Genomic DNA, 20,739 nt, shown 5'->3' with positions numbered 1-20,739 from the left:
CAACAAATAGACACAGCATTGACTCAAGGACATGTGCTGTGGTATCTCCTCCTCTCCTCTCTCTGACACACACATCCACATCCTCAGTGTGTCTGTTAAATTTAAATTTTAAATAGAAATATAATCAGTATAAGCAGATGTATCATCACACCTGTCACAAAATGACAGGAAAATGTTTTTTTTTCTCAAAAGCTACTCTCACTCTGCTGAATTTACAGAGAACATGACAGACGTGCAGTATTCATACTTATAGTCACAAGTTCATAAGCTGTTCTGTTGAATAATGGTTAGAAAAGAGATGTTGACCTTTTGGGTAAAACATGTCATTGCTTCATCATTTTGTCATATTAGATATTTGTGTGAAACTTGTCATAATTAGCATATGAATTCTTGAGTTATGGCATTCCAATTATTTCATCCTTGAGTCCAAACTAACATTTATGCCAGATGTAATTAAGAAGAAGGATTTTTTTTGATATGAAGGGGAACAAACCTACAGTTTCTAACAGTGTTCCTGAGAAAGCAAGCTCACGAGAGGACGGGATGGATGGGATGTCAACCTTTGATCACCAAAATCTAGTCAGTTCATCCTTGAGTCCAAGTGGAAGGTTTTGCCAAATTTTAAGAAATTCCCTCTTGGTGTTCCTGAAATATCGTGTTCCCGAGAATGGGACAGATGGACAACCCAAAAACACAATGCCTCCAGCACAACTGTCACAGCGCAGAGGCATAATGAGAAATGAATGTATTCTGATCAATTGATTTATTTGAGTAAATAATATAAAACATGTGAATAAAAACATAAAATGCGCAATCAACCTTGAGCTACTGTATACATACATTAACCCTGGTCCCTGTGTTAACTAGAATAAATAATTGCAAACAAACGAGTCTGTAAGACATCTGACAGTCAGATGTGTTAAGAATTCATCTTAAAATCTGAATCAATCTGAAGAATTGACAGGTTTGAAGAAGCAGCACATCACTAAAGTTAGTGAAGTTTTTTCAGTACCTGAAGTGCTTTAGAAGATAAATATATTGTCTTATGTAGCATCTAACCTATAAAAGCTTTGTATAGTAGTAGAATTGATTACAGAATTACAGTGAAGTACTGCTTCCAGTATAGGCTTTTTCATTTTTTAGTTGACCTGAACAATCAATTTTACAAACTTTAACACTATTCACCTGCTAGTAAGGAAACTAAACTGATTAAAATGAAATATAAAAAGCCATTAGACTGAAAACAGAAAGGTGCTTACAAAAACAGCTAAGCTCTTCATGTGAAAGAATCATAGCTACTGTTGCATGATTAATGTCAACATTCATAAAATGCAGTCATTTCTTTTGCTCCCTAAATAAACACTTTAATAATCTACAAACAATACAGATTTTAAACCCAAAATCACATAGTTAGACTCCGATTTCGTTCATTTGAAACTATTATTTTACAGGGGTTCAATGAATTGTACATCAGTGCAGGCACGCGCACACACACACACACACAGGCCCAATGAGTAAAGAGCTATTCCTCTTATTGTACAGATTTCCTCCACAATATTTAAAAAATATTCTTTAAAAACTTGAAAGATTAATCTTCTTTCAACATTTTCAGACTAATCCTCCTTAATTTTTTAATGGTGTGAATTTGTGTCCATTCACATGACTGTTGCCCTCTTGGAGCTATGGACTTGATTCTTCTTCCTCTCCTCTGACCTATCGATGTTTTACTATCTGTAACAAACCCAGAGACAGACAGACAGACAGACTGCAGGTCTGAGCACCAGGCGAGCTGCAAAGATAAAAACAGATCTTCTAGCATTCATCTACAAATCCTTAAACATGCAAAAAAACAAAGGTGGAAAGAAAGAATAAGTACAGTACTAATTAGTTCCAAAGGGTGAATATGTTGAAATGATATAAAATAATCAATTATACAGTTATAGGGCTTGTGTCACACTGAAAGGGAAAGACATTTTCGCAAGAGGAAAATGTAAACTTTAAATTTACATTATTTCACAATTTAATCTCCTTTTCTTCAGACACATACATTGTATTTGCCACCCTGTTGCATAAAGTCACTGTGCTGTACTGTGTTTGTTACAGATAATAATGCCCAGACTCTCCACCAATCTGACGCCAAAACAAATCTTAACAGAAAAGGACTACATAAATAAGGTGTATGACCTTGGCTGGATGGTGTTCACACAATTGAGTTTATGGTATATTTACGAAGCTTTAAACACAGATTATTACAACACTGTTTGTATTTTGTGTCTTGTACAGCTATGCTATGATATGAGGCAATCTGGTGTGAATTTATACACAAATGAACGTAATCTGTAACAAACCCAATTGGGAAGTTTAACAGTTTAAACTTTAAAAAGTGATCAAAGACACAAAGACAAAGCAAAGGAATACATACAAAAAAAAAGATTGGTGGTTTATGATTATGCCTTTGAATAGCCATGGCGACAGCTAAGAGATCTCAGAATGAGGTTGTGCATACATGGACATCTCTGTTGTTCTGATGTGTGTATGTATGTGTGCATATGTGTGTGTATGTGTGTGTGCTGCAGTCGCAGCCAGCTGTCAGTGGCCATTCATAATAGTCTGTGATGTGGATGCAGTAGTGGTGGACGGGGCTGAAGACAAGACAGGGGTGCTGGTGAAGAAGTTGTCGTTTTTCAATTTGAGATGCTCTGGGAGCTCCAGTTTGAGCTTGGCCTCCTCTATGTCATTGTTGATGGCCGCAATGAGGGCTTCTGTTGAGAAAGAAATGAAAAATGACCTGTTGGTACAGTAAACTTGGATCTTGGCACATGAATCTGGGAGCTTATGTGTGCGTGTGTGTTAAAAGCTATTTTACCAAGTGAGTCGTAGCTTCTCTCTGGACGGATGTAGCCCACCATAACAACACTTAGAATTTCCCCATAAAAGTCTTCTTTGAACGTGTGGATCACATGAGTTTCCTATAAAACAAAAGAGAAGAAATCATATGTAATGTAAATATGGAATGTATTGTACTGCATGTCTGTGTAATCAAACCTGAATGTTCTATAATGGCTTGGATAATGTTCATGAATTTGGTAACTTCACTCACAACAAGTGCTTCCACTTTACTATACTCATAGAAATGTGTAACAATACAACACAGATGCCAGTTACATTGCAGACTTTAGCTACAACTTGCTCAAAATATGAGGTGATGTGAGGTGATTTCAGTTTTCAAACGATGCCAAAAATATAATTCAGTACCCCTCAGTGTGGGTCACATGAACTTTTGCCTCATGTCATTGTGCCTGAATGCTGTTAAATTGCTCAGAGGAATCACATGAGATAAAGATGATTTTATTCAGTTTGTTCCAACATCTTTTTGTCCATTTGACTTCAGAGGGACAACACAGAAATTGTTTAAAGACCAATTCAGAGCCCTGGCCAGTAAAGCCCAAAGACACAATCAAATGATTATCTGGTCATAATTACCATGAGCACTCAAGACTCAAAATTAGTGCCAGCCACAACTAGCTGGGATAGTAAGCAAGTGGCAGTTGGTAGATTTGCTTCATTAACTAGCCAAAAAAACAATGGTAATTTATTGAGTGGCTGGTAAAATCTGAACATTAACTCGCCATTTGGCCAGTAAACAAAAAAGTTTTTGTACCCTGTGAGCACTACTTGTATGCTCATGGTGGATGACATTTATACTGTTTCGATTTTATTGAATGATGAACTATAGATTCCTGATGACCCCTGTTTAACTTTCCTGAAAACTAAGAGAAACAATGTGAAAGGGAACATTTCTTCTGTGAAATATAGTTTCAAATGAGACAAAGCATGACACTGACAATAACTAGTCTTTTTAGTGAACTACAGGCAGGGGCACCCTGGTAACCTAATGGTTCAGGTGCATACCACATACAGTAACTGCTCCTGTCTGCTGGACACCGGTTGTTTACCACATGCCCCCCTCTCCCTATACTTCCTGTCTCTATACTGTCTGTCAAATATGGGAATAAGAAAAACAATACAGGCAGAATTTATGACAAATTGTGAATGAAACCATGACTTCTATTAATTTATACTTTCAATACATTCATTGCTTTTTATGTTCTGGGTAACATAACTTCAGTGAGCAGTTATTCATCTTCTTTCCAGTGGAAAAAATCCAAATCATGATTAATTGAACTTTTAACCTCGATTATGATTGATGAACGATTGTCTCCACCCTTGATAAACAATTATGTATTTTCACAGTGTCTTTTGTTTTGTATTTTACACTGCTGCCCTCACACAATATTTTGTGATATTTTCGCACATGAGTATCTTTAGGGAGTGAAAATAGTGATGTTTTAAGGTGTGACACTGTGGTTGAAGGCCAGGTTTAGACACAAAACCCTCTTGATTAGAACTAAGAAAGATCATGGTTTTAAAAAAGATAACTGGAGACAAGTTTTCAAACTCCTTAAAGATATGCAACCTTTACTGTCATGGCAACAGTGAACACCACGATTAATTGACATGAGCAAGATTAAGTCAGTTTCTAAACGTTGGTTTCGATTATTTTTCGATTAATTGCCCAGCCCTAGGTGCTAGCCACCTGTAGCATTATTATGACTAAATGCATGGAGATCTATATCAAGGACACTTTGCAGAGAAACCAAGTCACTCATATTTATCCACGCCAGCCAAATTGTTTACATGTATGAGGACAACTTTCACTGAGGTTAGACTGTAAGGAAACTAAAAAATAAACTCAGTGTAATGATGGATTATCTAGTGGACTATTTTGAATGAATGGCTGGCTCAAATGTTCAGCTCCACTCAGTAAGAACAATGTGATTTTACCATGTAACTGAGTGAGGACTTGAGTCTATCATCCAGCGGTAAGCCATGAAAACTGCTCAGTGTGTGCAGTGTGTCATAATGTTAACCTTGCATTTTAGAAACTTGCAGACATGAACCATTTTATTTCATATTCTGAAGTTTGATAGGACATAATTTTAAGGTTATGAATGTCTACATCACATGCATTTTAAGCCAAAACAATGACAACAGCCATTAGAAACAAATGAATGCTTCTTTCTGTATACTGACCATAGACTTCTTGGTATTTTTGTAATAAGGGTTCCAGCCAATGCTCATCACCATCTTGTAGACGTCACCGTTACCCACGCAGGCCCAGCCATAGTAGATCCCTGTGTTGATATCTGCTGGGAGGTTGTCCACCACTGAGTCTGGAAAGTTGGCTGAAGATGGAAGGGAGAAAAGGAGAAGAAAAGTGAGCATGTCCTACTGGTATAAGGTCAACGAGACAACAGCTCTTCTAGAAATGAAGTTAGTGTCTTGCTCGAAGTATCTGTTCAGAGAAAAAACTTTTACCTGGTTGTCGTCATTTGTAAGAGGGCACAAGCTCAGCATAGTTTATATAACCTGATTCATACTGGATTTTTGTAATGGTGATGGGTTTATAAATGACCACAAACATTTCTTTTCTGTACTGTAATTTCTTGCTACTGACTGGCTGACATGTATGACACTACCAGATTACCTGCAGTGTTAACATACGCCCGATAATTTGATTTGGCAGACGTTCAATAGCATTTAATCATAATACTTTGAACTTGAACTAATCAGTGTACTATGTTTCCTCTAAATTAAAAACATTGAAAAAGTCTTCTCTTATAACCCTATCCATATAGTTTTAAAAGGAGAGCTGTTGCTAACGATTATTTTCATTATTGATGAATCTGACGCTTAATTTCTCGATAAATCGAAGACTTGTTATAAAAAGTCTTGTCTATAAAAAGGAAATAATTATCACAATAAGTAACTAACTACAGATTACTAAAACATTTAGGAAATTTGCCATATGGTTCTATAATCATCAGGCAGCCGCAAGAGACCCAACTTTATCTTTGTGCCACAATAATCTGTGATAATGAGCACTGTGGCGACGAAGGTTTGATTTACCGTGAACATATTCTAAATCCCCCACACTATTTATACCCTATAATAGTGTCCCACCATCAAAACGCTGTTAAATATTGTATAAGTGAGGGCAAATGTCAGGGTAAAAATAAAGAACAATACTATATATTATTAAGATGACAGCTTATGTGCCCCTTACTCTATTCATTTGCATAATTTCGTCTGTTTATTTTGGTTATACTGTGGCGTTACTACCAATTTCTGGAACCATAATATCCTTTATTTCAAATAGCAGAGTTGTCGCCATCGGCCAGGTGTTACTCAACTAACATTTACCACTGCAGTCCAAAAAAAACCCCCGATGCGCTCTCGTTTCGCCATTCAACAGGGGTCAGAAACTAAACGCTTATAGCGAGTATGATTGATTTATATGAAAACAGTAGACTGCCAGTGTTAAGTTAATTATGTATCATTACTCAACTGGTCTGACTCCACGTTAAGAGCGATTCACGGTGACATAACGCCACCTACGTAAGATAAGGTTACAGAATCCTGAAAAGACTGAGGCTTGATGGCAGATAATTAACTCACCTGTGGGGATTCCCAGCTCTTTGCTCCCTCTCCCGAAGCCTCGGATGACCTCTCCCCGACTGAAGTACGGAAGGCTCTTCATGCCTGACTCAGCTTCCTGGTAACAGCTGGATGTCTTAACCGGACAGGATGACCTCGAAAGACACAAGGCACTCCAGCTACTCTGTCGCCACCTCTTCGGTAGCTAGCAGAGCTGAGATCTTACCTTTGGAGAGTTTAAAGTACGCACTTGTACTCAGCTTTACCTGCGGATACCTGGCTACCAGGTTTATAGGATAAAGTTGAACACTCACGCACTCACTGAGTAGCGACGGTCAAAGTTGACAGCTATGCTAGCTAAACAGACCACGGCTAGCTCCACCACAGGCAAACTGTTCCTGAAACGGTTTTATCCAAAGGTCTTTGTTGTAACTTACAGTACTCTAAAGATGACGGTCCACTCGCGCTGTGGTGGTTAAAAATGAAGTCCCGGTGCTGAGAGAGAACCGGTAAAAGTACATGTGTCGTACACAACTACGTCCGTATCGTGATTGACGTCATTGACCGCGTGACCAATGCAGGCCGAGCAGAGAGTCATGTGTTGCTTTCAGGTGTTGTAGTAAATATAGCAATCATCAATGAGGCGTTCACAGCATCAGAATCAGAACGGTTTATTAGCCATGTATTCAAGCATAATGTGTCCCAGCGTTTGCTCTCACCAATGCAACATAGAAGAATACAAATATAACAACAGTAAAGTGATAGAGATAATAATAATAATCATACTAATAATAATGATAATAATAATAATAATAATGATGTGATGATGAACAACGTAGTACTAAAATAAATTCAAATAAAAAAATGTGAAATGCATTTACAGAGTGGAACTATGATAGTTTTGAAATGGGATACAAAACTTAAAATACTGACTGCACAATATGGACCAAGAAATGGTGATAAGTGTAAAAATAAAATGTGACGGGCAATAAAATATAAATTATGGAGGTTGACAGTGGAGTTTTAGTGCGATGTACAATGTTAAGTCTAGTTTGATGGAATATATGAAAGTTACTAGTGCAGGGATTAAAAAAGGGATGTAAAATGTAAAGTCCAGTTTGATTACACTAGTAAACAATCAGTTGAGATTTTTAGCTGGATATTTTGATACTGCTGATCATGCTACTGAAATGTTCCTCTTGGGAGGTGTGTAAACAAAACAAATAAAAACAACAACAACAACAACAACAACAAAAACTGAAAAAAAGGAATTGTTTAATTGTTTTTAACTTCAAACTTCCAGTGGATATACACAAGCCCTTATAGGCTCCCACTACTGACATCATTACTGGCAGGTTTATTGGTGCTTTCGTTGGTGTCTGAGTCTAACCACAAGAGGGCGACAAGAAGACTATACTCAGCCAGGCACCCACTGGTAAATTTGAAAAATCTATCTCGAATCTCGAAATTATGTTTATTAAAACATTTTTAATTTGAACTGAAGATGTAACAGTGGGCCAATTATACGTTGCTCTTCCCCTCATTTGTTAACATGTATATTATTACTGGTAAAAATTAAAAATGAAGCACACACATGAAAGAGATAGAGAGGTTATTATGAGCCGAAACCATCCCATTCTATTTAAGGATTACAAGGATTGATGCTTTTTTTCTGATTCTGAAACACTGCAATATTTCAATCTGGCATGAAGTTCTTTACACATATTAGAGCAGCAATAAAATGTACATTTCTTGAATGAAGGTATACTGATTGCTTTTACATAAAATATTGGATAACAAATTACACTATATTCCAGGTTTGGTGTGTCGGTGTGTGTATGTACATCTAAATATATCTAAGTACCTCCATAAATGTCATATCAATAAAGTGAAAAGTTGTATGATCTGTGTGTGTATAAACACAATAGGAAGTGGAGAATAAATCTACTCAGACAACTTTGCTTTCAGAATAAAAACACAAATCTGTGATAATTTTAGCAGTAGTACAGTACAGTTACTCCTGCTTATTTGATGACTGTGATTGTAACTCTCAGTGTCCAGACTGTAGGGATATAACATTTCTTTCTATTATATTGCAGTTTCCAGACAGTTTCCGAAAGAGTACATTTTAGAAGTTTCTGCGCACAGTCACACTTTCAGTTTTGATTTACAGAAGTGGAAATTATTTCCACATCTAAGGAGGGTCACATACTTTGTGAGCTTTGTGGCAGATTTATGCTAGTTTTAGGGTTAGTTGGTAGGAGTACACAAGTATTTAAAGTAACTATTATTAAAGCTGAGTAGCTTGTTGTCATTGTTTCTGAACCTTCTGTACTTACATAATATAGGCCAATACTATAAAAATATTGCAACCATAAAGCCTTTAAACCTAAAGACTAGTATTAGCAACAACTATGCCAAAACTATTGATTAAATTGGTATTTGAAAGATAAATATTTGCAGTTGTGTTACTGTGCATGTATTTTTGGATACAATATTGCCTGTTATTACACACAGATTTATAAATACCAATGATACAAATTAAATGTGTGCACTGTACATTCTCACTCTTTCTTTAAAATACATTTTTAGGTACATGAAAAAATGTTTTACTTTGAAAAATGCTGACAGGAAATTTTACTTTCATAGCCAATTGTTCCTCCTATTGACACCCATTTATACCAGTGCCCTTGATCAGGTACATCCAATAAGTTGAAGAAGACAGCTCAAGGACAGAAAGAGAAGACTGATCTAATCTGCTGCACGTAAAGTTACAGGTAAAACACATTTATATGTTCTGCTCTTTAGGTGAACAAAAGTTGAAAATTACAGTCATGTCAGGATTTATGCCTGAATAATATTTATCATATTTAATGACTGTGATTTCTCATAGATTTGTCTGATTCTGTCCTCTTATTTCATTTGTTGTATGCAGGTGATAGTTGAAGCGCTTCACCCTCCTTTTTCTTCTCCTCGCATCGTCTCTGCATGGTGGCAACCGCCGGACCAAATAGGCCCTTCGGGTCTACAGGGACGTCGAGGGGCTGAGCCTTCTCCCTCTGATACCCCTTTTCCACCGAGCTGGAGCCAGTGCTGGTTCGGAGCTACTGCTAGAGCCAGTGCTCAGTTGGTGCTAACCCGAGCACCTCTTACGAACCTGTTGCTAGCACGCACCTTTGAAGCACTTCCATGATTCACCAGTGAGAGGCAGCAACATGGCGCAAGGCATCTAGCCTGCCGGAAACGAAGAAGAAGAAGAAGAAGACGACAGCTCTGGCAAAAAAATGATAAAAATAGTACTTTTAATCTTGAACCCTCTGTAAATGCCACACTAGTCAACTAATGAACGTTAACCCCGCTAGTCTGCAAACTCCGACACACGCCAAATTGGGCACATTCGTTAAAAGTAATGAATATGGTTTTTTGATATAAGTGCCAACCTGACTCTACAGCGCCCCCTGGAACATTAAAAGTTGAAGCCCCGCCTCCTACATGCACTTACATGAACAAAATTTGGGGTTCATATATATCATCACCAGATGCACAAAAAAGCCCCATACCCAAGTCCAACAGGAAGTCGGCCATGTTGATTCACAGGTGCATTTTTTCTGCCGTTTTCCCCCATTTCCAGGCCTCGTACTTTAACAAACTCCTCCTACAGCTTTGACTCCAGAGACTTCAGATTCGAACTGTATCATCCTCAGACCTTCCTGATGAAAACTTGTGCTATGCATTCACCTGCGTTATACCTGGTGGGCGTGGCAGTCATTTGTTTATATAAACAAACAACTCCTTATAACTCCTCCATACTTTGTCGGATGTTTATACATGCAGCGCGTGAAATTTTTTAATATCATTGGGCGTGGGTGTGGCCCGGGGGCTCCATAGTGCCCCCTAACAGCAGGTCATGTGACCAAAAACATGAAATTTACAGGACTTATAGGTCTCATTGGTATACCCTCCAACAGGAAGTCGGTTATCGTACATTTTGTGCGACAATTTTCAGTTTTTCCCGACACTGTTTACAAAACTTTCCGGTGTTCGCAGACTCACCAAATTGGCCACGTAGGTTCACACTAAAGAGCACTTTAATTTGATACCACAACGCGAATATTGACTATTCATAAAGTTTGGAAGCCCCGCCTTCCACATTGACATATATAAATGAAATCGATAAGGCCTATGTATCATGTCCAGATGCACAAAAAAGCCTCTTGGACCCATACCCTAAGTCCAACAGGAAGTCGGTCATCCAGGAAAAATGCTCACTTTCGATGACTTTTTGGCCCTTCATCCACATGCATTTGTGCTCTGATGTCATCCACATTCATTTGTGGTCTTAGCTTGCCATCTAGTGGATATATTAAGCACATCACACAATGTTCAATTAAAGGAACAGGAGCAAAGACCTCTAAATGCCTGCTGTAACTCTTCAGTGACTGCTACACGCAGTCGAACTGGGAGGTGCGATGGCCCGTTCGACACTGCTTGCAGTTTTCTAGTTCATTTTGCCGTCCTTATACAAAGTACAACTATGGCCAAGAAGTGTCGAGTGGTTCTTTTTAGGCTGAAGTTACCACAGGTTTAAAAACTGAGAAAGAAAGTTGCAAAATTAAAATCCCTTGGACATGGACTTGGTCCAACCCAACAAGCAAGAAACCATGGTGTGGTCTTTGACTCAGAATTGAACTGTGGGGTATGTCACCAAATCTGCTTTTTATCACCTAAAGAACTTCTACGTTCTAGGTTAATGGTTGTTTGTTTTCCATTTGAATATTCCAGCCTTGTATCAGGGCTCTCCACAAGGACATGGAGTAGATAGCCATTGGGAAAAATTAGCTAGGCGATATGAAGGCATGCCACCTGCAGAAAAATTTCGGCCATAAAAGCCTCAATGCCACAATTCTATCATATACACTGATCTTAATTATTGTGTATTTTAATTCTAGTTTGCCTACCAGATTGTAAACATGTAGTGAATTACTGTAAAAGAAGTAGATGTCTTGTGCATATTAGTCCATACAGTCTGTAAACATCTATTAATTGTTAAAACTATGCCTATTCCTGATTGATCAGAACTTTTGTAACTAAGAATAATTTAACCTCATTATTTATATATTTGCATGCGGCATGTCTTGATAACCCCTTATATTTTAAGGTGGAGCATGTTTTTAAAACCCCAAAATGACTCTCTGACACACACACACACAAACCATGACTAAACTGTAGCAACTGACAGCATGCAACACATTTCTGCAGCTACTGATTACAGCTACTTTGCTATCTTTATAATATGACATTTCAACATATTTTGTAAACACACATATTTTTGTAAACTTTGCCAAAAATTAGAGTCTAAATCAAGCATCACTCAACATTACAGTCTGTTAGTAGAACGTCAGTAACATCCAGGATATCCAGGGGTCACAAATGTTTATTTGTAAGATGGGAAATTATACAACTGTTGGCATGTATTTGGTTATTGGATGAAAGATCACAAGCCTTGTTATGGCTTTTGAATGTCCACACTTAATACCATGGGCTATAAAAGGTACAGCTAGGTACACGTACAAGGTACAGGAATGTAATAAAGCCGTTAATAATTCTTCCAAAGTCATTCAAACAAGAATCAGAGCTAGAGCATTGGTCCAATTACAGATGAATGAAACAAAAGCCATCAAATGAAGAACACAATCAAGTACTGTGTAAAGTACAGTAGTGCACGATAAAGCATCTTCCCTTCAGCACAGTGCAGGGCTTTGCACTGTAAATAAACTATGATGTTCAACACCCACAGGTTAGTACCTCAAAGAATGAGCAATTGCTGGATGTCTTGTACCACAGCATCTTGCTGTCTAACCCATTGCTAGTTGTTGGTGTAACAACTATGTGCCGTACACATCATGCTACAGGCTTTTTTCATATATGCTGCTGTAGAGTACAGCATAATGCAAGGAGAAGATATCTTGGTATCAGGTATCTTGTTAAACAGCTGAGTTCCCCTTCTTGTCGGCTCTGAGAGAGGGAGGAGAGACAGAAAAAGATGTAGTGCATCTTTGTGATTGAAGGATTATAATTAAACATTTTAAAGTAATGAGTTTGCCACTGAAGACAATATGCTGTTTTTATTTCTCACATATCAGTCAAATCACCAAGTAAATGGCACTCAGAGTAGACCCCTGCACATATTTTTTTAAATATAACAGAAACTGAAGATATGCTTATTGACATTCAAACGTTACGTATTTTTGTTAGCTACAAACTCTGCAAAATCAACATTTCCATGGAAACCTATATGGAAGAATCACTGTTGCATTGTTAAAAGATGTTTACCATCCCAATTAATACAATCTCACAGTTATGAGTCAGTTGTTATGCTCTTTTTATCAATTATATTGATAAAAAGAGCATATGACTGTATGACTGGGGAAGTCATACAAACAGATTAATTTACATTGGGTACAATAGCTTTGTCATACTGTACTATTTACTCACTGTCAGAGTCAGAGACAATCATAAAAAGCTTTGCCACTTTGTCTCTGATTAAAAGCTAGCATCAAAATGTTCGGTAAACCCAACATGAGGCAGAATGGCGAGTCCAGTAGGAGATGTCTGAAGTATTCAATTTCAATGTAATTGAACAAAACATGAAATTGTTCCCTATTGTTTTAGGTTGAGACGACCAGTGCCTCTACAGTATGTGTCCATGTCTTGGTTAATCAGTAATAAGCTAGTAAGGTTTAGAAGTTAATTAATCAGATTAACTATTTGGCCAGTAGGGTTATTCTGTGATCGTCAGAAGCAGAACCAAGGAAATATAAGGACTTTTGTGTCACATCACTACAAGACAAAGTTAATTAGTACTTAAAGTTGGCACAGCAGCTATGTGTAAACCCTTCCTATATCTCTTTTAACATGTGCAAACTTCCTGTTAATTGAGTATTAGGGATGTCAGCAGAATAGCAATATCTTCTTTGTCTCTGTTCAATTCATTGACAGAGAATGATTACACACAACTTACTTAGCTGCTGTGTCCTGCAATTCTGTGTCCAGTCTGGTTTAGCATTTGGTCAGAGAGCAGAGAGCAAAGATTAGTGAGGCAAGGAGAAACACATGGGAAGGCAGCAACCTCATTGTCAGGATACATGCAATTGTTGGGGATTAGTAGCCTGTATCCAGACTGTGGTAGGAGGGGGAATGGAAGGAAAGGAAAACAAGCATCAGTGCTCTGAAGTAGGATTGTTTTAGATTAAAGGAGTGAGGTACAGATGCACTGCAATGCATAGGGTGCAATCATTTTCCAACAGTGAACCACTCAAAAGAGTCAGTGTTTTACCAATAGCAATTTATAGTAGTTTAATAGTTATAATAGTTTTCAGATTCAATACATGCTCAGTGGCACAAGACAGGCGAAAACGTACAAGTCATGGCCCCTTAGATAATGGAGAGGGTTGAAGTTAGAAGTTTATATTTTTCTCAGCTACACTCTATTTTATGTGCAAAAAACACATTAGCAAGTGTTGGTGTATGTTTCAGAGAGTCTGTGAGCTGCAAATATAACCTTTCCACTTTTATACTACAGACCTAGAGAAAAAATAGATATATAGGAGGTTATCATGCATAAAACCCTATGTATCACACGGTCCTCACCAGATAACCAAAACCTTTGTTCCAATGTTTATATTATCCTGACAACTGACTTGCTACCTTGATCATATTTTTCAAGGTTCTAGGTTCGGTGTTACTTTTTTTGTCCCCTAAGGGAATTTTCTGGTACTAAAATTGATGTTTATAGTTGTGACTCATCTCTCTGGAGGCTGTTGTCAGGCAGCTACTGTATAGTTAAAATACTGCACCTCGTATTGTTTTTTGCAAGCAAATATTATGCAGCCAATTATGAGAAAGTCATAAAGACACACTACTTTCAAACTGACAGAAAAATTAGAGACTGTTCCATTCTGTCCCACTATGCCTTGCTGGTAGGTTCTTCAACAGCAAAACACCAGACCAGCCAGTTGGGGTGTCACTGTGTATGTTTTGTCAGTTTATTTATATAATTCCAAATCACAACAGAGGTTATCTCAGGGCACTCTTCATCCAGAGTAGGTCTAGACCATACTCTATTATATACAAAGACCCAACATTCCCTCATGAGCAAAAACTCCCCTTTAACAGGAAGAAACGTAGAGCAGAACCGGGCGGTAGGTGGGCGGCCATCTGAGCTGACCGGTTGGGTTGAAAATGTAAATGGTTGTTAGTTCAAATTATTTTAGTATATATATGTTCATTATATTTCCACTGAAATGCAACAAGTGAGGGGTGAAATGAACCAATTTACAGAGAAAACCATATCACAGGCTGAGAGATGAAAAAAACTCAGGGTCTGTCTTATACTATGTTGGATAAGGAGACAACGCAAGGTTAGTTCATCAGAGGATGTGACAGTTCATAGTAGCGCACAAGGATTTTTCAGGGAGACTTTTGCACAGCCAACTGATCAATACAGGCATGTTAGTTGCTTTACCTTATGCATGCATATTTGTGTATACCCCTCTCCTCGTCATACCTTGGGGCAGAGTGAGAGTGAGAGTATGAGCATGCCTAGTTTAGGCACTTGGGATATAAGTTTGCAAAGTGTTTGTTTCCCTTTTTCATGGAGAAAGTCAGTGTGTTATTCTTGAGTTAGTTTAAAGTAACAGAGGCTAAAGTGTTCCAAGGGTGGCAAAGTGTTGTTTCAGGTTAAACATCTAGAGTTGTTTCCAGTAAATATTTGATACAAGCATACTCACTTGACAATGCTGGGTGGAATGTGGACATACTCCATTGGGATGATTTCTCCAAGCTCCCGCAGACTATTCACATACTTGATCTTACTGCTGAACTTGGAGCTGTAAAAAACGTAAGTTATAAAGGTTTGTATTAGTGATGTGTAGCTGATTCAACCATTGTGAGGTGGCAAGTTGGCTGCTGGATTTTCATTGTAATCAGATTGTTTTCTTAGATGTAACTTGGGATACAAAGGGTTTGCATTATGATTTGTGTCAAATTCTAATACATCAAAAGTATCCTCACAGAGGGTTTCAATTTCTTTCCCATATGTACTGGTAGCAGGGATATAGTCATTGGTAGAATCAAGAGTTCAATTTATATATTTTTGAGAGTCTTGTCTAAACATAAAGTACAACAATAAGACCTTATGAAGGGTCTGGTGATTCCCAGCAATGTCCGTATGAACCAGGAAGGATGGACAATGATGAACATTTTAAGGTTTTTCTTCAGTCTGTGGGACAAGAGAAGAAGCAGAAGTAGTGTAAGCTTGGCAATAACTTATTCATTTTCAAAAGTATTACATTCTTACCTACACATCTAAGGAGGTTTTTTAGTGAAGTTTTTTTAACAGTAAAGTTTTTCAACTTCAGAGGATTAAAAACCACATGATGCACACCAGAAGCAATAACATATTTAAAAAGAGGAAGACCGCACATTGAGCTGCAATTATTTTATTGTAGCACTGATGTATTGACCACATTTGGGCTGTGTCCAAAATCACTCAGTATTTTGTAGTGCACTGTACTTACCGCATACCATTTTATTTCAGTGTGAAATCTATACACTATATAGTGACCTCAAACATTCCCAAATTACAACAAGAAAAGCATGTACCCTACTTTATGCCAACAATACTACAATTACATCACATTTTAAAGATTTCATCTGTTACAGTTGTGGGCAACATTAAATCTCTTTTTAGATTAGCAATACAAATAACCCTTCAACATTGTTGTCATTCCTTCTAGAAATTAAAGTACAAAAATTTGGACTGCTTAAATTGCTCAGCCACTAACTTCCATACAATCACCTTCAGTTGTCATCACTGATATTATATTATCCTCACCCACCCAATAATAAACACACACTTACACATACCCCTAAACCCTCAAATACAGAGAATCACAACTACTCACATATACAAACAAAAACAGACACACAGACACACAGACACATACACAAACACACACACACACACACACACACACACACACACACACACACACACACACACACACACACACACACACAAAGGCAAAGCTAAAATAGGACAAACAGCAAAAACACAAAAACATGATTTTATAGATGTTGATTCATGAGACATGATTCTGAGACTCCACTCTACAAAGATTCATAGATGACTCCATACTTTTTGGAAATGTTTCTCTTTACTGCTGTCTTCCAATACTGTCCTTTCCTTTCTATAATTCAGCTTCACAATTCTTACAGAATTCAGTGTGTTTTTGTTTATATTTGTCCTTGAGTACTTAAAAGTACTGAATTATAGTTTATAATGCGTGGGAATTTTGAATAGTTATTAATGGGTTGTTCCAAATTTGCATGTGTTCTATTCCTTGGCCTAATATTATTTTCACCCCGCCCAAGTGTACTTACACTTGGGGGTAAACTATTTGGGTATAACTGCTGGTTTTCAATATCAATCCACGGTTCCTCATTTATATTGTTAATTATACAATCAATATAAAATATTTGAGCAGCATTGTGATACAGCTCAGATTCTTGCAAGAATTACAACCAATCATTACTAAACAGAATTACAGAGTTCTGTTTATTCTATTTAATTTGTTTTGAGAAAGTATACAAACCCCTGAACCAAGCTTGAATTCACTCATTATCTTTTATAATTTACAATGTAATATAATGTAATGTAATTTATAATATAATTTTAAATGTGCTAATGTTAACTGAGCATGCATGTGTATGTCTTCATACAAACTAAGCTTTACGTTTAATCAATATAAAGTCATCTAGTGATGGGTGCCACAGCAATACTGAGTTATTAATATTTCTAAAGAGCACTTTGATGGCAGATGTTGCTGAGTAACATTAATTTGTCCAGTTAAAGATTGCTTTTGACTTTTTCTACTTTAGACAATCCACAGAATATAACTGCATAATATAATGTCATTAAAACTTGATATCTTAATATGACATATTTAATTATACCAGTGGCTCCATCACACAAGGTCTTGATCACAGAAAAATAAAAGTGTTTGAAGTCAAAAGAGTTTTCTGTGAAAGAAAGGTGAGAGAGTGTGTGCCAGGTGTGTGGTTTTATGTGGATGGGGGGGACAATAGCTTGAATTTTTCCACTATTTGTGTGCATGTGCTTTACATTAAAACTGTGCAATTGATTGTATGTATATTACCTTCTGTCAATCATTTGGTAACACTTTTTCATCCAGGTAAAGCCAGGCATTCTCCTGCGAGGTGTGGCTCCATTCAGGTAAACGATCATGTAATCTTCAGCCACCATAAGTTCCAAGGTGCTTATTACATATCTACACAAAGACAAACAATGGAAACTTGTAAGTCTGATATTTAAAAAAAAAATCAGAACAAAGTCACAAAAGATAAGAATACATTTCATTGTTAAGTGAATTGTTCTGTATTTACTTAATGGTTGTCTGTTGACACCAGTATGTAATGTATTTTCTGGCTTAATAAAGCATTTTAACAGCCTCTTTGTGTCATATGAGAAAATGCATGTGCCCTGTCCATATATGTTTCTGTAGTTTTGGTCTGGGGCTTTATCCCATGATTTGGGCATGATTTTTTATTTCAAATGTCAAATCTTGACACTACAGCAACAGTGGCCTTAGAACACACTAATGTGCTTCCAACTTTGGGGCAAGGCAACAGTTTGGGGAAGGCACTTTCCTGTTTTAACATGCCAGTGCTTTCATGCTCAAAGAAGTCCAAATAGAAATGTATTGCAACCTTTCTCTACAGCAAAAGTCTTGCCAGTTGAGCAAGCCGGTACTTATGGGTCTGAAAAGCAAAGCAAATGTGGAAGTGCCTTAAATCTTAAACCTTTACTCTCTCTAATGGCCTTAAGGGGGTGACATCAATGGCCCCGGAATGAAGTAAGATTGTATGGAAGCCTATGTGAAAATGACTTCTTACTTGATTCATTACCTCAGTAAACAGTTTCCTAATGAGTCTATGGTCTGAATTGCTCATTTTAAGTCTTCTTCAATACAGCACGATCTTCATTTTGTACATTATGATCCCATTTAATTAAAATGTGATGATAAAGCAGTGTATGCTTCAGGATATGGTTATGTTTAACAAGTCCCTACCATGTCAACAATGTTGTTTAGGTAATGTAGTTGTGGAGTAACCCCAGATTCACAGAGTAGCCTTAGCCATTGCTATTTCAATGTGTTTTCAGTTCATCAAAGCTAATTGTAACATTTTGGTGGCCAACAATTTCTTCTTCAAGTGTCAAAAGAAACTCTCCATTTTTTCCAGTAAGTAACATTTTGTTTGAATGGTTTTAAGCCTGTTTTTCAATAGCGAAAATTAGCATTATCACAGTGTACTATAGAGAGTGAATGCATCGTTGTAAACAAAGTAGCAGTTAGATTTAGGGTCAGCTTCAGTCTGTTGTTCAAATATGGTCACTTCTCATCACTTTTGGGCTTCCAAAAATCCAAGATGGCAATGATCAAAATGGCAAATTTGAGGCTTCAAAACAGGGCATCAAACCAGTGGGTGATGTCACAGTGGCTGCGTACATTTTTATTTTTTATTTTTAACGCAATAGAGTAAAGGCTGGTAAACCAGAATATTGATGCCCAGGGTTTTTTGGATGTGATGTTCAACAATCATGTGTGTAAAATTCTTGTGCCAACATACTTTTGATCATATAATGTAGTTTTACTTACAGAAAAAGGTTTTCCATTACATAATTGTAATTGTCACAGTCGCTGTCTGGTAGAAAGCAAGCTGCAAACACAATGATGGCATTCTGTTCAGCATAATAACCTGAAAACAGACAAAAAGGACATTCATAGTGGGTCTCACTTATAATTAAAGCAAATGCATTCATACATCTGTGTAAAATACATTTCTCAAAAATTCTTGAATTTGCTTGCAATTCTTCACTTTGTTTTATGTATGTAATAATTGTGACCCATTAATTCAAGGCCCATTAGTGAGCACTATTGTTAACATGTCATCTTTTTTAAATATACACATATGGGTCATGGGTAAGGGGTTTGAGTGGGAGGCCTTATATGGGAAAGGGCAGGGCAGAGCATGTGTGTCTTCAGTTTCCAAACAGAGAACATTTTCAGATATAACAGAGTACTTTGCATTATAATTGCTAATATTTGTCTGGATCTGATTTAGTAAGTTTAATGATTCAAATGCAAACCACTCTTCTCCCTTTCACTGTGTGGTCAGCATACTATAATAATACAGGTTATGAGTGTGCCCATTCAGATGCCATAATCTGAATTTGAATGGACACAGTGGGAGTCTGACACCCATTGTCCAACAATGTTAAGGGCTGCTTGGAATGAGGTCATATTAATAAGGAGTACTCATAAGTTAAACAGAAGTATTTCGAACATATTTCCAAAGCATAAAATCCTCAAGTAAATATGATTCAATCACACATGGGAAAAAAACAATTGTGCAAGTGAGCAGGATATGAAATTATCAATCACCATGCAACATAGGACTAACAGGTGTGTCTGGATTATAAAACTGAGTGTGTGTGTGTGTGTGTGTGTGTGTGTGTGTGTGTGTGTGTGTGTGTACCTCCATGAGAGATGACTCTTCTATAAGGCTCAATGCACTTCATATCAATACGATGCTCCTGCTCTCCAATAACCACGCTCCTCCACAGTCTGCTCTCCCGGCCCTCCTCAGCTGCTCTGTGTCCTCCAACAGCTTCACTTGATGCTGCTCCTGCTCCAGGATTAGATTCCTCTGACTCCCCTGCTTGTGACATCACAGACAGGTGATGTTTTACAAAACGTCATAATTGAATATTTATATTTGCACTATTTCTTCTTTTGGGACAATATATGCAATACATTTATATACACATTTAGACATGTTCGTAGAGTATCCTCAGGCGTGTCTCACCATGTCTGTTGAACTCCCGTGAGTCTGCCTCATCCGATGTGTCCAGCTCATCTAGATTGAGATCCAGGTCATCCCCTGTATCCAAAGCCTCATCCTCTGTATCCAGGGCATCCTCTGAGAGGATGGACCCTTCACTGCGGTCCAGTGACACGTTCATTGGGGGAGCTGCTAACTTCCTCCTTTGATTGGACCCGCCTGACAGATCTACAGAGGAGGATGGGTCTAGTCAGAGGGAGATTTTTTAAGTTTGTGCATGTTTTTGTCACAATGGGGTGTAGGTTCACTGTAGAT

General features: G+C 37.5%; 2 protein-coding genes across 2 annotated transcripts in view; both read right to left on the bottom strand.

The window, feature by feature from the left end:
* Positions 1-758: 758 nt before the first annotated feature.
* Positions 759-6,985, bottom strand: rfk (riboflavin kinase). Its single transcript, XM_053325863.1, has 4 exons — positions 6,520-6,985; positions 5,095-5,246; positions 2,867-2,969; positions 759-2,762 (listed from the first exon to the last, which is right to left on the bottom strand). The coding sequence occupies exons 1-4, from the start codon at positions 6,599-6,601 to the stop codon at positions 2,590-2,592; spliced, it is 510 nt and encodes a 169-aa protein (XP_053181838.1). The 5' UTR covers positions 6,602-6,985; the 3' UTR covers positions 759-2,589.
* Positions 6,986-11,952: 4,967 nt separating this feature from the next.
* Positions 11,953-20,739, bottom strand: part of LOC128364918 (uncharacterized) — a 40,429-nt gene continuing 31,642 nt past the window's right edge. Inside the window, exons 11-19 of the mRNA XM_053325537.1 lie at positions 20,449-20,652; positions 20,119-20,301; positions 19,239-19,338; positions 17,718-17,849; positions 15,692-15,778; positions 15,288-15,386; positions 15,023-15,064; positions 13,520-13,552; positions 11,953-12,513 (exon numbers count right to left, since the gene is read on the bottom strand). Coding sequence (XP_053181512.1) covers positions 12,483-12,513; positions 13,520-13,552; positions 15,023-15,064; positions 15,288-15,386; positions 15,692-15,778; positions 17,718-17,849; positions 19,239-19,338; positions 20,119-20,301; positions 20,449-20,652 — 911 coding nt within the window. The 3' untranslated portion in view covers positions 11,953-12,482. The remainder of the gene's footprint in view (positions 12,514-13,519; positions 13,553-15,022; positions 15,065-15,287; positions 15,387-15,691; positions 15,779-17,717; positions 17,850-19,238; positions 19,339-20,118; positions 20,302-20,448; positions 20,653-20,739) is intronic.

Source organism: Scomber japonicus, chromosome 9 (genome assembly GCF_027409825.1).
Source record: "Scomber japonicus isolate fScoJap1 chromosome 9, fScoJap1.pri, whole genome shotgun sequence".
Lineage (NCBI taxonomy): Eukaryota > Metazoa > Chordata > Actinopteri > Scombriformes > Scombridae > Scomber > Scomber japonicus.
Note: the sequence above shows the minus strand (reverse complement) of the source record. Positions and strands in the feature narration are given on the sequence as shown.